The following is a 15,781-nucleotide window of genomic DNA, read 5'->3' as shown; positions in this document are numbered from 1 at the left end:
GCAAATTTTATATGTTTAGCATGCTGCAGTCATATCAGTGCTGTCTAAACTGGGCCTTTTGGCTGCTCCATGCTTTTAACCCATCTTGTGTGAGAAATGGTGAGAGAGGACTGACAAATACGGATTTTAGTATCAGATGTCACAGTGACCTTCTTCAAAACCCAGAGCATATTGGTGGATTTGTTTGATTCTTTATGACAGAGGTAATTACTTGGCCATCTTTGAGGTTCGTGGATTAAAATCATACCTAACTAGGCTATCATCATTCCACTTCTACATCCATGATGTGGTTCAGTGTTGCAGGTGAGTAACTGTAAAAGACATATTTAGCATGCTTGTATTGTACTTTAACAGTGAATCTCCCTTTTCTTTCTCTTGTGCTGTCTCTCATTCCCTTTTTCACTTCATACAAAGAAACAGAACAGCATCAGTGAGGATCTCATTGCAAATGTTCTTATCAGAAAGTGTACAACAAGTGCAAGAATGCCACAATTATGAAGTGGTACTTCCTGAAGTGCCATCCTACCATGATGATAAAGGTCTTACAGTGTCTCCAATTTTCCCTCTCCCGCTTGGGTAAATTTTACCTTTTCTGTGCTGGTAGGATTTAAAATCTCTAGATAATAAAAAGGGCTTCTAAAATGGCTGCTCTTGCTAATTAATGACTTCTGTGTAAGATTTCTTGAACTTTTTGATTCTTTGTTACTTATTCCAGCAAAATGTTATTGTGTTTATATTAATGTCATGGGTTAACAGCATGATGAAGTGAAGGATCCACTACTGGATCCCCAAGCAGACAAGAAAGACTCCACTGCAAATAGCTTTAGAAAGTACTAGGAATTTCTTGTATTCTCTTCAAATTATCTGTCATGTTTTCTTATGTAAGCTGGTTGTTCAAAGATATCTCATGCTTGTAGCTAAAATTCCAGGCTTTTACAGCAGCCAAATAATAATACAACAGTAAAATTTATAAAGATAGGTTTACAGAGAAAAGGAAAAGTCAAGGTTATGTGTGCGTATCTGATGGCCAGATAAAATAGCTTCTCCCATTTAGTCTGCTGTCCAACTAATGGGCTTTCAGATACTTAGGAGCTGTGTAGTCAGGGATCCAGTTCTTGGATAATTATTTTACATCTTTGCATTTCTAGTCACTGAAGGAGAATCCAGGGAGCTCAGAGAAGCAGGTTGGGGATATAAAGAACTGAAGGAAGTCTAATGCCTTGTGTCATTTCCAGAAATGGAAGGCAATGCTATGTCTTGAGCAGTCAGTTCCTTCTGAAGCAAGGAGGGCTGTCAGGAAGAATGCTTACTTCTGGGTTTTTTTGTTGGTCTTCTGGGGTCTGGTTTATGTAAAGTTGTCCTGCTATCCCCACTGATATACTCTAGCCTGCAATTATCCTTGCTGACCACCAAGAACATAACAAAAGTGCACAGGAGCTCTAGTGGTGCTGTAGGCAGAGAGAGACCTAAAGCTACACTCGGAAAACATTTTTGATATTCATACAGGTGTGAAGTGCCTACAGATACGGTGTTGATTTTCCCAGTGAAACGTGTTTGCACAAAATGTTTACGTAGCAGGCAGCACAGTTTATTTTCATGTGCTTTCTTGCTGAAAGGGCTACTTTTGTTTGTTGATCAATGAAGTTGTTAGGACCAGATCCTCTCCAATCTATTTCTTTCTCTGTTTTGAACTATTCTTTCTGTTTTTTCTTTGCATTTATACAGTCTGATTTCTCTCTGGGTTTTGCATTAACTTGTGAAACACCCTTCCTCTTTAGCCATCCAAATACATAAGTTGTCTCTCTTTAGTACCTGTGCCACGCTTTCAAATTTTATTTAGTAATTGCCCAATAATTAAAGTTACTAACATATAAATTGTAAGTAAAGCATGGAAAGCATATTTTAAAACTACATATGGTATGAATTTAAAAGGTTGCATGATTTATATTCTGTAAATATTTATAAATGGTAGCTGAAGGGAGGTAATGCTTTCTATGTTTGCTTCTTCAGTAAGGAGTTAGATTTTTCTGTGTTTACCTGTTTGTTCAATTGTCTTTTCACTAGTTTCCTCACCAGGAAATTGCCTTGCCACCTGGGTGGGACTAAGGTGATGCAGGTTTGTGGTTACAAAAAGCTTGCTCATAACCCTGTACAAGTTTTTAAATACTTCTGCATGGTTTCCTTGGAATAACTGTTTTCATTGTGCTTTTGGTGGATTTAGTAGTAACTTGTCAAGCTGATGTTATCTTAGGCATTTTAGGTGCTTATCTAATTCCTCTTTCTATATTTCTCACTGAATTAAAATATTCTTAAATGCACAGAGTAGATTTCAGGTCACACTAAGACAGATTTTTAGAGGATGATGTGGAGCAAATGTGTCTAGTTAGAAGATCTTCTGAAGACCTTAGATGCTTTATATTCTTTCTCTGGTGCATGTTGGGCTGGTGCATGCTAAATTTTCATTAAAAAGTGATCAGACAGAGTAGTATTTAAACACATCCAGATTTTTCTTAGAGACTAGTAAAATGTATGTACATTACAGAGCTAGAGGGGCAATTATGCCAGGAACAGAAGATTATCTTGTGCTCAAAGTATTTTAGGTAGATAACAGCTATTAACTTATTATTGTGGGAGGAAGGAATCAAAGTCATAATCAGAGAGAATGATGTTTGCCATGTAATTATCTAACCAGTGCTGTGCACTATTATGTGCATATGACGAACCAGTTACACCATGTGCTCTTGCAAAAGAAAATCCTTCAGTCATGTAGTGGGACAGGTGGTTCAGAAGCTTTGATAGCAAAGAAAAGATGACGGTGAAGAAGGAGCAATTACTTGAATAGCCTGACTGACTTAAAAAAAAAAAAAAAGCTGCTGAATTATGTCATTCATACATTCTTATAAAGTGAATCACAGTGCAGACTTGAAGACTTAAGTAAGGTCTTTGCACAGCTAAATAACAGATATTATCAGGAAACTGGAAGTCAAATACTACAGATGGAGGAAAAATGCGTTCTCTTGGTTTTAAATTGCTTCAAAAACCAGAGAAGCACAGGTAATCAGCAATATAGATGAAGCCTGCAGTAAGCACAAGGAATAAAGAAGAGTATGTAATGATAATAGCTTGTACCCATTTGGGAGAAGCTCAAAGATGGGAACCAGATTTAGACCTAGAGCCAGAATTAGAAGGTTTCTCAGTTGTGCCCAGTTCTGCACAGAAATATGAAGCATGGGCATGTCCTGAAAAGGGAGCTGCAGTATTTTGGTCATAGTTATGTGCTGCATGTGAGATGGGGGATGGGTAAGAAGGATGGGGAGGGTAAAAAGAGAGAGGGATTTTAACGATTAAGTTGAGTAGGGATAAAGATGTGAATGGAAGTTATTAGCAGAGATGCAAGCATTCAAATTCTGGTTTATTTCAGAAAAGTACATTGTGTTATGTCCATCTTGCAACAAGTTCCTCAACAAAATATTCTAACTTAAGGTAGTGGAAGAGTGAAGAGAAGACAAAGACTGTCTCGTGCTCATTTTCTAGACCTTCTTAAGGTACTGAGTTAAAATAGGCATTATTTCACACTGGGTGATCTGTAAAGTTTCTAGGTTGGAGCTTTGAATTATATTCTTGCCACTTGAATGTGGTCTAATGCAACCTCAGGGGCATAGCAACTCATGCCATGTGCTTAGCTAATCCCCTTCCTTCTCTTATGCATTGGCCTGCCACTGCCTGTGCCCACAACAGCTGTCATGGAAGCTCACCCTCTTTGGTTCAGGGCTTATCTTCCCAGCTGATCTTCAAGGGGAAAAAAGCCCACACTCTTCCTGTGGCAGCTACCATTTTGTGCTGGTATTTGAGGGTGAATCAGGGACCTCAAAGATTGAGACTGTATGGTGTAGCTGGAAGTGCCAGTCTCTGTCTCCTGGTCCAATAAATAGCCTCTCTTCCTGAAGCATGGTCTTTGTGTCACTAGGATGGCTGCATGGGGCGTGCCACCTGTTTCTACAGGAAATACACAGATAGCCAGGGCCCTAAACCCCAGGTGCCCCCACTCAGAGCCCCACTAAACAAACACATTTCTTTGTAATGGCATTTTACACAACACTGAGTGGGCAAAGCCATGAAGTTAATGATGCCAAAAATTCTGAAGGCCTTAACATGGAGCTTAACATTAGGAGCAGAATAGTAAGTGCTTCATTTCACAGCTCAGGATGCTGGCAAAAAAGCTTGTTGGAAAAACAAATGAAACTTGGAGCTAGACGGGCCCAGATAGATGGTGCTGTTCTAACTGAGAAGCATTTTGTGTGGCCTGTGTGCAGAGAATTACTGTCACACTAATTCCAAATTCCAGGTTCGTCAGAGCAACCCACAGCAGCAATACTTCCTGGCTGTAAGGCAGTGCATTCGCAGGAAGTGAAGTGGCACTCACGCGAGCTGTTTGTCAATATATTTGAAGTATATATTAAAGGAAATACCTATTCTTCAAAATATATTTGCAGTATAGATATATTTCCTTTAAAAAATAGTATTTTTTTTCATCTTGAATATCAGGCCAGTGCAACAGAATACATGGCCATTGTCTCTATTAAAATGCATTGTTTTCAAACAATATTCATATAAATGAGCTTTATTTTTATTGGTTTTAAATAGGAATACCATTGTGTTGCAGGTAGATGCATCCAGGAGTAGGTCATGTTTATTTAGGGAAGACTAGTGAAGTTTCCAGTGTCATATGACACACAATTCCTGCCCCCCGCCAGAAGGCAAAAGTGCACTGGTGCAAAGTAGCTAGTCTAAATTATGAAAGGATTAAAGGGGTGAAGCAGGTGGTGGTTAAAAAATGGGGGGCTGGGAAGGAGGAAGACACAACACGTAAGACATGTCTGCTCTGAGAAGTGTGTTGATTCACTGCCTCATCTTGGCGGCCATGAGCTTTTACATCATGTAACATAAAAAATTAAGAAAAACTCTGGGCAAAGGATCTGTACCTTTCTCCCAGCTTAGGGAGTGATGTCAGCTCTGGGGCCTCCAACTTAAAAAAGACAGGGAGGGACACACAGATAATGAGAGATCTGGATCCTCTCCTATGAAAGCAGTTTGAGAGATTTGTTGTTCAGCTTGGAGAAGAAAAGGCTTTGAAGAGACCTTACAGCACCCTCCAGTACCTGAAGGGGTCTACAAGAGAACTGGAGAGGGACTTGTCACAAGGGCATGTGACACTGTTGGGGCTGCCCGAGGCAACACAGCGTCCAGCTGCAGACGTCCTTGGCTTCTGCTGCTGCAGGCAGGAGTCAGCTGCAGCAAGGAGGGAAAGCTGCCAGCTGCAGCTTGCAGGGAAAGCTGGCTCCTTCGAAAGGAGCGAGCCCCAAACAAAGGTGGTGTAAAAGCGTCGGCAGAGGCAAAGGATGAGAGAGGGGTCCCTGTGTAGGTTCCAGCTGGTTTACTGCCGGTGGAGGGTCCAGGGACAAAGAAAAAGGAGTAAAAGAGAACAGACTATTTTATATGGAGGTGGAACAAAGGGGAAACAACCAATGGGGATCGACTGAGGAGGAGGAGATAACAGAGGAATATCCAATAGGGATAACTTAAGGGAGGGAATTATATGAGTAGACCAATGGGGCGTCGAAGAAGGGAGAACTTTCCAGAACTAATGCATAAGTAACTAGGGGAAAAACATAAATATGAGTTATACATAAAACTGGGTGGAGAATTCCTGAACCAATAAACTTAAAACATGTAAACTAAGAACTACTAGGAACGTGAGAACTCGCCGTAACCCAGGGGTGGGAATCAGACCTCTGTATTCTGGAGGCCTCTGCACTGGTTGTCTGAATGCTCTGCTGCAGTGGCCACTGCCACATGCACTGCAACAGGCATGTAGTGGCAGGACAAGGGGAAATGGCTTTAAACTGACAAAGAGTAGGTTTAGAACAAATACTGGGAAGAAACCATTTGCAGTGAGGGTGCTGAGACAAAGGAACATGTTGCCCAGAGAAGTTGTGGATGCCCCCCCATCCTTGGAAGTGCTCAAGGCCAGCTTGGATGAGGCTTTGAGCAACCTGGTCTAATGGAAGGTGTCCCTGCCCATGGCAGGGTGGTTGGAACTAGGTGATCTTTTAAGTCCTTTGCAAGTCAAACTATTCTGTGATTTATTGTTGCTAATTTATAATTATGCTGCCTACAAAGCTTAGTCACAGATTATGGATATTTTGTGCCAAACAGTATTCAAAAAGGCAGTCCTGCTCCTTTAAAACTGTGATCTTTACTCTCCCAGTATGAGAAACTGATCATAGAGGAGAAAGATAATTTGTCCCTTTTCTCCCAGCATTCCCGAATGTGTACTTCAGTATATGTAACAATGTAGAGACATTTATTCTGTATTAAAGCAATGGGAGTAATGAATTTGAACCTGAAGAGAATAAAGAATCTATCATGTACCCATTTATAATTGTTTCCTGTGTGTTTTCCCTAGTACATTTACAGGACCAAAGGTGACACACTTGCCTTACATGGTGAAATAGCTGAATGGCAGTGTGGGGAAAGCAAGCAACCTGCTGGCTGCAGCAGGCTTTTGCTCATTTTTAAATTACACTTTTAAAGATCTTGTTAGTTATGTGTTTTGTAATCTGAAGGACACATGAAGAATTTATTTTATAATTAAAAATATATAATTTTATTACTTCTTACAGTGCAGCTACATTGTTGGAACTTAATTGAGGAGGCTTGTGAGTTTAATTATACTGCAGTTAGATTGCTATCTAATTATATTCTTTTGCACCTGGCTTTAGAAAAGTACAAAAAACTGATTCATTCTTAGGAGAGAAAGGTTATTAAATCCTGCCATTAAGTTTCAGTGATTTTGATTCAGTGAAGCAGATGCGTGATCTTAATTATACAATTCACGGGATTGCCGTCACTTCTACCAGCTGAGGATGGGACCCCAGGTGCCTCTCTATTGAGAGATGAGAAAAATGTACTTTCATGTATTTTTATTATGAAAGGGTGGGTTTAAGAAATGTGACTGACAACTTCCGCCTCTGACTGCCAGCATTTCCATGTCATAGCTCTTATCTTACCCTACACTGCTTTTTCTCTAGTTTGATTATATATGCATTATTCCTTCATTTGTTCTATGCTGTGTGTTACAGTTTCTGGAGTACCTTGTTTGTAGAGAACAAGCCCCTTTTGTGATGTAGTGTCATCTGCTTTCTCATTCCCTATTTTTCCATTGTGACTTCATCTTTTTCCTTTTTTCCCCTGTTCTTCCTAAAGAAAGAGAAAGAGATGACAACTCCTCGACTTGAGGCTTTTTTTCTTACCACTAACCTCACAGAAAGCTGTGCAGCATGATCAATAGAAAGCACAGAAAGTGGTACAGTGCTGTCATTACTTTCAGTTTGACATAATAGAAGGAACCTTCTACTGTGTTTAAGCTGTTACATTTCACAGCAATTGCTTTGTTTTTCCATAGCTACAGCTTGAAAATGTTACCCTTGTCTTATCCAGGCATTCAGGATTATTATTCTATGCAAAGAGAGCTTGCTATTGGGTAAAATGTGTAAGATCATCCCTGCATTCCTGGACATTTCAGATAATTATTTTGCTTGGAAGATCAGTTCCCAGGTTGAAATCTTAGGTTGAAGTAAGTAATATGTATTTTGGGGTTTTTTTACTGTTATTGCTATTCTCACTTTTATCCATTGTGTTTCCATCTTTGGGATGGTTATCAAACTCTTTATCAATGTGTATGGCTTCTTGGTGCAGCGGTCAAGTTGAGTCTCTTTTCTGCCAGTTTTTTGTGTGTAGATTGTCTCTTTTCACTGGTATAGATTGGCAGTTGTGTCAGGGTTTCTGGGGGAAAAATAAGGTAGAGATATCCTCAAGGTATGATTAATTTCTTCTTACTATACTAAAACAGAGAAAAGAATCACAGTACGACTGGCTGTTTATCCAGGAGCTTCAAATGAAAGCATTCCTTTGTTTGGAAACCTGCCAATCTGTCTCACAACTATGGATAGATTTTTTTAGCACTTGTTGCAAGGGTTAAGAGATGGAAGGGAAAGCCTTAATAAAGTCAGTAATAAGCTGCTCCAGGATGACCAGTAGGGACACCTACTCTGAGATTTTAGACTACATCCTAGAGCTCTTGAACACTCAAAAGCTGTATTCCCTCCTTTTCCTTGACACTACCCCCAACAAAGCTCAGTAGAGAGAGGGAATGAAGACACTTGCCCATCCATCTCTCTCTTCCAAGGAGCATACTCAGAGCAAGAAGACTGAGCCCACATGGTTGCAGAAAGTAGAACCTACATTTTTCTGTAGTGCTTACATTTTTGATCTACATCACCAGTGCATCTTGAATTTTTCCTTCTCTGAACCAAGGTGAAACCAGCCTGTGAGTTTGTTTTTCAATCATAACTTCAAAATCAACCTTATATTCTGAGTCCTGTAGGAGAATGTCAGGCTGTAAAGTGATTGTTAGGCTCAAGCCTAAGCAAGTTCAAGACAAGTTTAGACTTGTCCACAGTTAGAACCAGACACAGAAGGGAAGATCTTCCTTCAGTAGTTTGTTTTCTAGGTGGATTAAATGGTAACATTTTCCTATTTTGATCTTCCCATAATAACTTTGTAGTGGAAAAAATGGTATGGAAATCCTTGCAACTTCTGATAGCTTTTTCTGATCAATTTAGTTACTTAGTACATGCTCCTAGTCTCCCTTCTCCCCCCCTAATCTCTATATCTGGCATTAAGACTACATTATAAAGAAGATCAAAGACACTAATGCAGTGTCTGGACAGTTCCTTTGTTCTACTTACCATGTCATCCCTTTGAAGACTTAATTGCAATTTAAATTTGTAAACAAGTGTTTTCCAGATTTAAATAAGGAACTCTAATGACAAGGCAAAGGAAGTTGTAACAAGTCATTTTGCATACTAGAAGGGTTATGTAATTTGTTTTCTCACTATTTGATGTGAATGCTAGATAATAAGGTAGATATGGTATTTTTAATTGGTTGGAAAACAAAAAAGCAGAGCTGTAAAAGCACTTCAATTCTTAAATGTTTTGTTAAACAAAGGATCATCTATATATTTCCCTGAATGAATATTAGAAAATATACACAAACAGAAATTTGATGTTCTTGAATTTTGCTGTCATTAGGGTTAATATAGTGTGAGCTTTTCATTCATGTTGTTTGTCTTCTGGGGGTTTTGGAGTTGCTTTCCTTTTTTAAACAGTCAATATACAAAAATAGTCTGATACATACTACTCTAGAAGATGGGTCTGAGATAAATACAGAGCAAATACATTAAAAAGCACTAATTGAAACATCTTTGTGTAGTTAATCTTTAGATACTTGAGTAAGTCTAAAAATCTGTCATGGATTTTATCATTGTATTATTTGGTTATTTTAAAATTGCAGAATAGTTACAGATCCTCTAGATTCTAAGTGGCTTATTTAATTTGTCATCCCTACAATTCTACTGGCAAACATATGCACAGGTATTGATCAATGCTGAAACAGTCGCATTAAATCAGATTTAACAGCAGACTGTAGAATTAGGGTCACCAGTATTAGCCACAACTACCATGAACTTTGGGAGGAAGCTCAAAAATGCCCATTTCAGCACACTGGAACTCCTTTTATGGTTGTTGTATTATCTTGTTGTATGAATCTTTCAGAACACAATAAATGTGTTCTCCCAGCTATCCACCTCCTACTTCTTTCTATATAAATCTCCTAATACAAAGAGTTTTCTGCTTATTTGTTTCAACTTGGATCCTTCTGTATGACTTGCAGTTCCTAATTACTGATAATCCCATATTTTTAATGTTTCATTCATATTTTATCTAATTATATGTGACAGTAAGTACTAAAACTTTCTTTAAAGCAGAAGCCAAACTGCTTTTTGCACTGATTCAAACCTAATATATTATTTCCCACACTTTATGGGGGCAGGGTTTTTTTTGTTATTTTGAAGTAACATATGTCTAGAGAATTACTAGTTTGCCTGTTTGTGGAGGATAAATGAGTTACACATGAGTATATTATTAGTGTAATTTCCTGTAGCAACAGGAGGTTGTATGAGACCACAGGACCTGCAGTCTTGTCTTCAGCAATCCCACACCACAAGAAGAGGGGCTGTCTGGAAGAGATAATGAGGGAGGTGGGCTGGGTGTTGCATCTGTCTCTGGGCAGTCCTGTGACAGCCTATCCCAGAGCTAACTGTTGATTGATTGCTTAAGCTCTGGATTGAGGGTCATTGCAAATGGAAGAAGTGGTGAGATGGGGATAGGTAATGTGGACTCCTTAGCTGACCATGGAGGAGGAGGAAGGAGGGGAAGTTCAAGGAACAGGTTCTAAGACAGCTTCTGCTCCATTGATGCCTCTTGTGTGGTTTTTTTGTGGTTTTTTTTTTTTAGTGTAATAGAATTTCTGGGCAGGCAAGCAACTGAAATTAAATTCAGGAGAAACAGAATTAACTTAATCTGTGTAAGGCACAGCAGGAGAAGAAAACAGATGTTAATAAGTGGTAGTGTCCAGGCTCTATCCTCATGCCTTACCTGTTAGTGGCCTGCTTAAATGAAACTTGGAAAGCCTGTGCTTTAGATGAATGTGTGGAGGTCCTGTACTGCTGTTCCTGCATCCATGAAAAAAGAGACTGCTTTCAAGACTGTGCAGACTAAGTTTAGCTTGAGTCCCATAGCAACGCAATTAATCCTCAAACAAATACCAAATAACAATTGTGTTTAGAGATGTAGGGGTGTTAATAAAGGTGATTTGGGAGTGTTCCTACTGAATAAATATGCTTTTCTTTTGTTGTGAATTCAGCAATCTAGGTTTTCCTGGCAAGCTGCTTTTTGGGTAATAGCTAAGATATCAACTACTTCTATATGCTTTCATGTTTTTAAAAGGTTTTGTGCTTGAGGGTGGTGATCTATTTCTGCATATGGTGCCAGGCAGGGCTTCAGCACCTGTGTTGCTGCTTTTTGTCTTCCTACTCAGGGAAGATTGTAATTAACAAGGCTGAGTTCACTCCATTGTATTCTGCAGTGAAGTTGATGGGATGAATCAAATCAGTTCTGTTCTGTTAAATAGAAGGAATTCCAGGTACACTGGGGGACTCTAGGTGAAGGAAATGGCAGAAGGCTGGAGGGAATTTAGTTTTCTGCATGAAAATGTAAAGTACTTAATTTCAACAGGCTTGTTCCTTGTAACCTCTGTTCTTTAATGCTGAAACTTAACTAAGTTGTATTTTAATCTCTGTATAATAGAGTATACAGGCCTCTGTGGAGCTAGGAAAGAAATTGTTCCTTTCCATATTAAGCAGTGTACGGGTGTCAGGAGTCAGCAGAGATGGCTGATTACCCTGCTAGGCAACTGAAATAAAGGGAAAAGTGCTCTCCCAGGTGTAACCTGGAGGAGATTTTTCTTCCACAACAGAAGGAGATCTAGAATTTTAAAACGAGTTCCAAAGTAACAATAATGTTTTCTGTTACCTCATGGTTTGCATTGTCTTGAGAGGCTTTTAGTGGCCAGAGCCCCAGCAATCTTCTCTTCACTGAATTACTGGGATAGGAAATATTTTGTTTCATCAGTACCTATTATGCCAGGCAGGCCCAGGTCTTGCAAACATTTATGTATGCACTTATCTTGCCTATTACACATACTCACCCTCGTTTTGGGCATGCAGAAGAAGAAAGTAACTGGAGGTCCAGTGTATTTGTCCCCTCTTCACAGGTTTAGATTGAGCAATCAAGGAATGCTTCTCACTAACATTCAGAAAATTTGAACAATAGGTGTGGCATTTGCTTCTGCAAACTGTGTGCATCTGTAAGGTTTCAAATTGCTGCAATTGGAGGTACTTTTAGAGAAAACTTGGCTCAGTAATATACTTCCTTTATTATTCAGTGTACTATTGCTACTCTTCATATCAGTAATCCACATTAGTTAGCTTTCTTATTTAGAAGAAAAAGCTTTTTTTCTTCTGTATTGTTAGAAGGAAGAAAATGCCTTATCAGGGATTAGTAGGGTCCAAGGTGATTGATTTCTGGGAATGAGTGGTGCTTACACATATTAAACTGCTTCTGTGCAGACATTATCCTCTGATACTTCCAATGGCTTTTCAGAAGCAAAGAGGAGCAGAATGCAAATGACTGTAGAAGGAAAAGGTTGTTTTTTCTTGATTTTTTTCTTTTCCTAGTGGGTGAATATTACATCATTCTTAGATTTTAGGGGAGGCCAGTACCATAACTGAAATAATTAATAATGGTTGTCTTGACCTTTTAACTTTTTAAGGCCTGTTGGAAACTCAGTCACTGCATGAAGCAGATGAAGATGTGGTCACTGATGTTGATTTCAGCAATATGATTTCTGAAGAAGAAAAAGAAGAGTTAAAGATTGAGCTAGCCAAGGTAATGAATTTGAATTTCTGTGAGTGTTACTGTTTCTACTTCGGTAAACTGGAAGCTATTAATTGTAGGATGAAGTATACATCATAAAGGTATGCCCTTCCTTTTTTGGTAAAACTACTCTAGGCTACAATCATGTAAAGAAATTCATTTTCTTGTATCTATATTTCAAAGGTTAAATATCTTCTACTTGATGGTTGTACAGTGAAAGTCAAATGCATCTTCCCATCTTAGTCAAGACATGTCTTTATTTATAAATGTTCCTTGAAAAAGAGTGAAAGGTGTTCTCATTAGATCTGTGGTATTGTTGTTACAGTGGTTGTGCCACCTGATAGAAAAGATTCTTTTTGTGGTGGTCAGAGGAAAAGGTAGTGATGATGGTTACAGAGGAGACTGATGACAACAAGCACAGTAATTTTATCCCCTTTTTGTTTCCTTTGATATGTTTTGAGAAGGTAATATTTTTTCAGGAGTTTGGAACTCAGGACATTGTGAAGAGGCTTAAAAATAATAAGGAGATGGGAGGACAAAGGTGTGAACCATGTGATCTCTTTATTAGAAAGATTAAAGAGATTGTCTAGATTTGGTCTACAATCTAGACAATAGTTTTAATTACTGGTGCTGAATACCGCAGAAAAAGAAGTGAAATTCTGAAATGGAAATGAGAGAAGGGGGAAAACTGTGGGTTTACTTATTTTTAATATGAGTCAAATAGCAAATCACGGCTGTATGAAGTTGAAGAGTTGGTTTTGCCTTAATTGGAATACTTAAATTGATATTAAGTTGTAGTACAATGTAGTCTTAAGAAGTAACATTTTTAATGACTCTCAAGTTACTTACCTGCACTGTGATTTACGATTTTCAAGTGAAACAGAAGACTGTTTCTTCACTTTAGTATTTTATCAGTCCTTGTGTTTCTGAGTTACTGGTTAATTTTTACTTCTTTGTTGATCCTGTCACATCTGTAAACAATCAGGAGGAAGCTGAAAGTTTACATGTTTGGTTTATCACATCAGTTAGGAGTTGGCATATTCATCACTGGCTTTTCATCAGGACTGGGCACACACTGAAACACAGAAGGTTCCCCCTGAACATAAGGAAGCATGTTCTTAATGTGTGTGTGACTGAGCACTGTACTCCAAGACATTTTGGAGTCTCCATCCTTAGGTAGGGCTTGAACCAGATGTCCTTCAGTGGTCCCCCTTCCAGCCTCAGGCATTCTGTGATTCTCTTCTCTGGTGAAGGGGACTTGACAGGCAGATAGAGACAAGGAAGGAAAAAAGCCAGAACTTCCTGTAATCATCTGAGAATGATATGCCTCTCTCAGCAGAATCAATCTCAGATGTTTCTGAGTGTCCTTTCTGCTTACTGATTGCCACAGCAGAAAGAGTTCTCAGTCGCTCATGCTGTGGACATGCTTTAATTAATGTACTAACATTCAAGTGAGAGATTGCCTGTCAAATATTATGATTTTGACTGACGTAGGAATTATTTTCTGACTTCCTCACAGCAGTTTACTGGCATACAGCTGATGCCTAAAAACAAAATAAAACTGATAATTATACTAAGAAAGGTTTGGAAAACTTGAATTTAGAGTGAAAAAAGTCTAAACTTAAATGAGGCTTATCTTAGAAAAGTCTGCAAAAAATGTGTGACCTTGCCTCCTTCAGAAAGAAAAATTTGATAATGTGGTAACTGGGTAATATTTCCTTTTGAAAAGCTGTTAGTCTTTACTTACAAGCCCTTTCTGCTCCACCAATGATAGTTTTGTTTTCTTCCATGTCCTTATGTGCTACGTAATACCTGTTTGAGCCTGTAGGAACAAGCATCTCTTTTATTGTTGTGAGAGGTAAAAATCATCCTTAATTCTGCTATCAGTAGTTGATATAATGGGGATCTCTTTGTGAGCACCTGTTATGCATTTATTTAAGCAGAAAATGTATGTTTCATCTCTGTGTGGTGTGTCTAATGTATATATTCTTTGTTTTCTTCCACCTTCCCACTCTGACATTAGGAGAGGAACAAGCACTGCTGTTTTTCTGGCAGAATTTTTTTGTATCCTCTATTCCTATTCTCCTGCTAGTAATCTCTTTTTACTGGAAGCTTCTCAGAGCATGAACTTAACTCTGTTCTTGTAGCCTAGCTAACACAGCAGGGCTCTGACTGCAATCAAGCCTTAGGATTTGTACAATGCAACTAAAATGAGTAACTCTTACAGAAACTTCTAACAGTCATTTGAATTTACAGAGGTCAGTCTGACTTTTCAGAATAATAGGAGAAAATTGTAACCCAAAAGCTTTACATAAAGCCAGAAGATTGTTAGCAGAACAGATTCCCTTTTCCTCTGCCCTGCCACCTCCCTCACTGTGAGGAGCATTTTACAGTGACTCTTGAGTCATCCTGGGGGCTGAGATTTTGAGCTACCTTGCTCACTGCTCTCAGTTGTCCTTCCATTACACTCATGAAAGTAGTCATTTACTCCTTGGTGTCTTCCCCCTCCCACACCTTCACAGAAGCAGCTATCTGGTTTGATCTAGCTGATGCACAGGTTCAGCAGTGTGTGTTACTGTTCATTGCCAGTTTGAGGAAAGATGCTAATACCTTTTGCTGCAAATTTACGGGAGCAGGGAACTTTGTCCCTGTATGATGTATCTGTATTCTTCTGACTCTGTTGCACTTTGAAAGAAGGGAAGCATGAGAACTAGAAGCTTGTATTTCTGCTGACTTAAGCTCTAGCTTTATAATGGAGTCTGCATTTATAAAAGTGGACTTTTAAAAAATGCCTAAGCGGGTGATGCCTGACTTCCATGAGAGTTAGCTATGTTACGTGCTTAAATGCTTTTCAAGACTGTAAGTCCCCAATCTTTTCTACCTGCTTCAGAGTCTTCAGTCAGTGATATTTGAGTACTTGAGGGCGGCTTTGTATCTGTCATTATTTCAAAATGATGGAAGTTGAGGAGGATTTTGTCAATTCAAAACTGATTGCTATGTTATAAATAATAAATTACTTTTCTTTAGTCAAAAACGTTGCTCATACTTATGCCATTGAGCACATGGCTAATGCTTGCTTAGGCCTTCACAGCTTTAGATGTCTATTCAGTGGAACAGATGGAAAGTAATTTTATTAGAAGCCCTGAAATGGTTATGTATCCAACTACCTAGTGATCAGCCTAGTGCTGGCCCATAAGTGTCCTGGCATCAGTTTAAGTTAACTTCTTTAGCAGTGTTGAACAGGCAGTTGTGCACTAAGGGGTTTGCTGTTGGTGGGAAACAACTAAAAAGAGCTCTGAACTACTGCCTGAGGAATGCTGACTTTTGTGTTTTCTTTCTATAAGCATTTAACCAGTTATCCTCTCGGAAGACAGACTCTTGACAG

At 38.9% G+C, this 15,781-nt stretch overlaps 1 protein-coding gene across 3 annotated transcripts in view; it reads left to right on the top strand.

Moving 5' to 3' along the window:
* The window catches only part of TPD52L1 (TPD52 like 1), a 49,152-nt gene that overhangs the window by 5,693 nt on the left and 27,678 nt on the right, over positions 1 to 15,781 (top strand). For all 3 annotated transcript variants that reach the window (XM_039568982.1, XM_039568981.1, XM_039568983.1), the window contains exon 2: positions 12,293 to 12,408. In XM_039568982.1, the coding sequence (XP_039424916.1) occupies positions 12,293 to 12,408 (116 nt within the window). The remainder of the gene's footprint in view (positions 1 to 12,292; positions 12,409 to 15,781) is intronic.

This window comes from Corvus cornix, chromosome 3 (assembly GCF_000738735.6).
Source record: "Corvus cornix cornix isolate S_Up_H32 chromosome 3, ASM73873v5, whole genome shotgun sequence".
NCBI classification, from domain to species: Eukaryota; Metazoa; Chordata; class Aves; order Passeriformes; family Corvidae; genus Corvus; species Corvus cornix.
The sequence above is the reverse complement of the archived record's forward strand: the minus strand, read 5'-3'. Positions and strand labels throughout refer to the sequence as shown.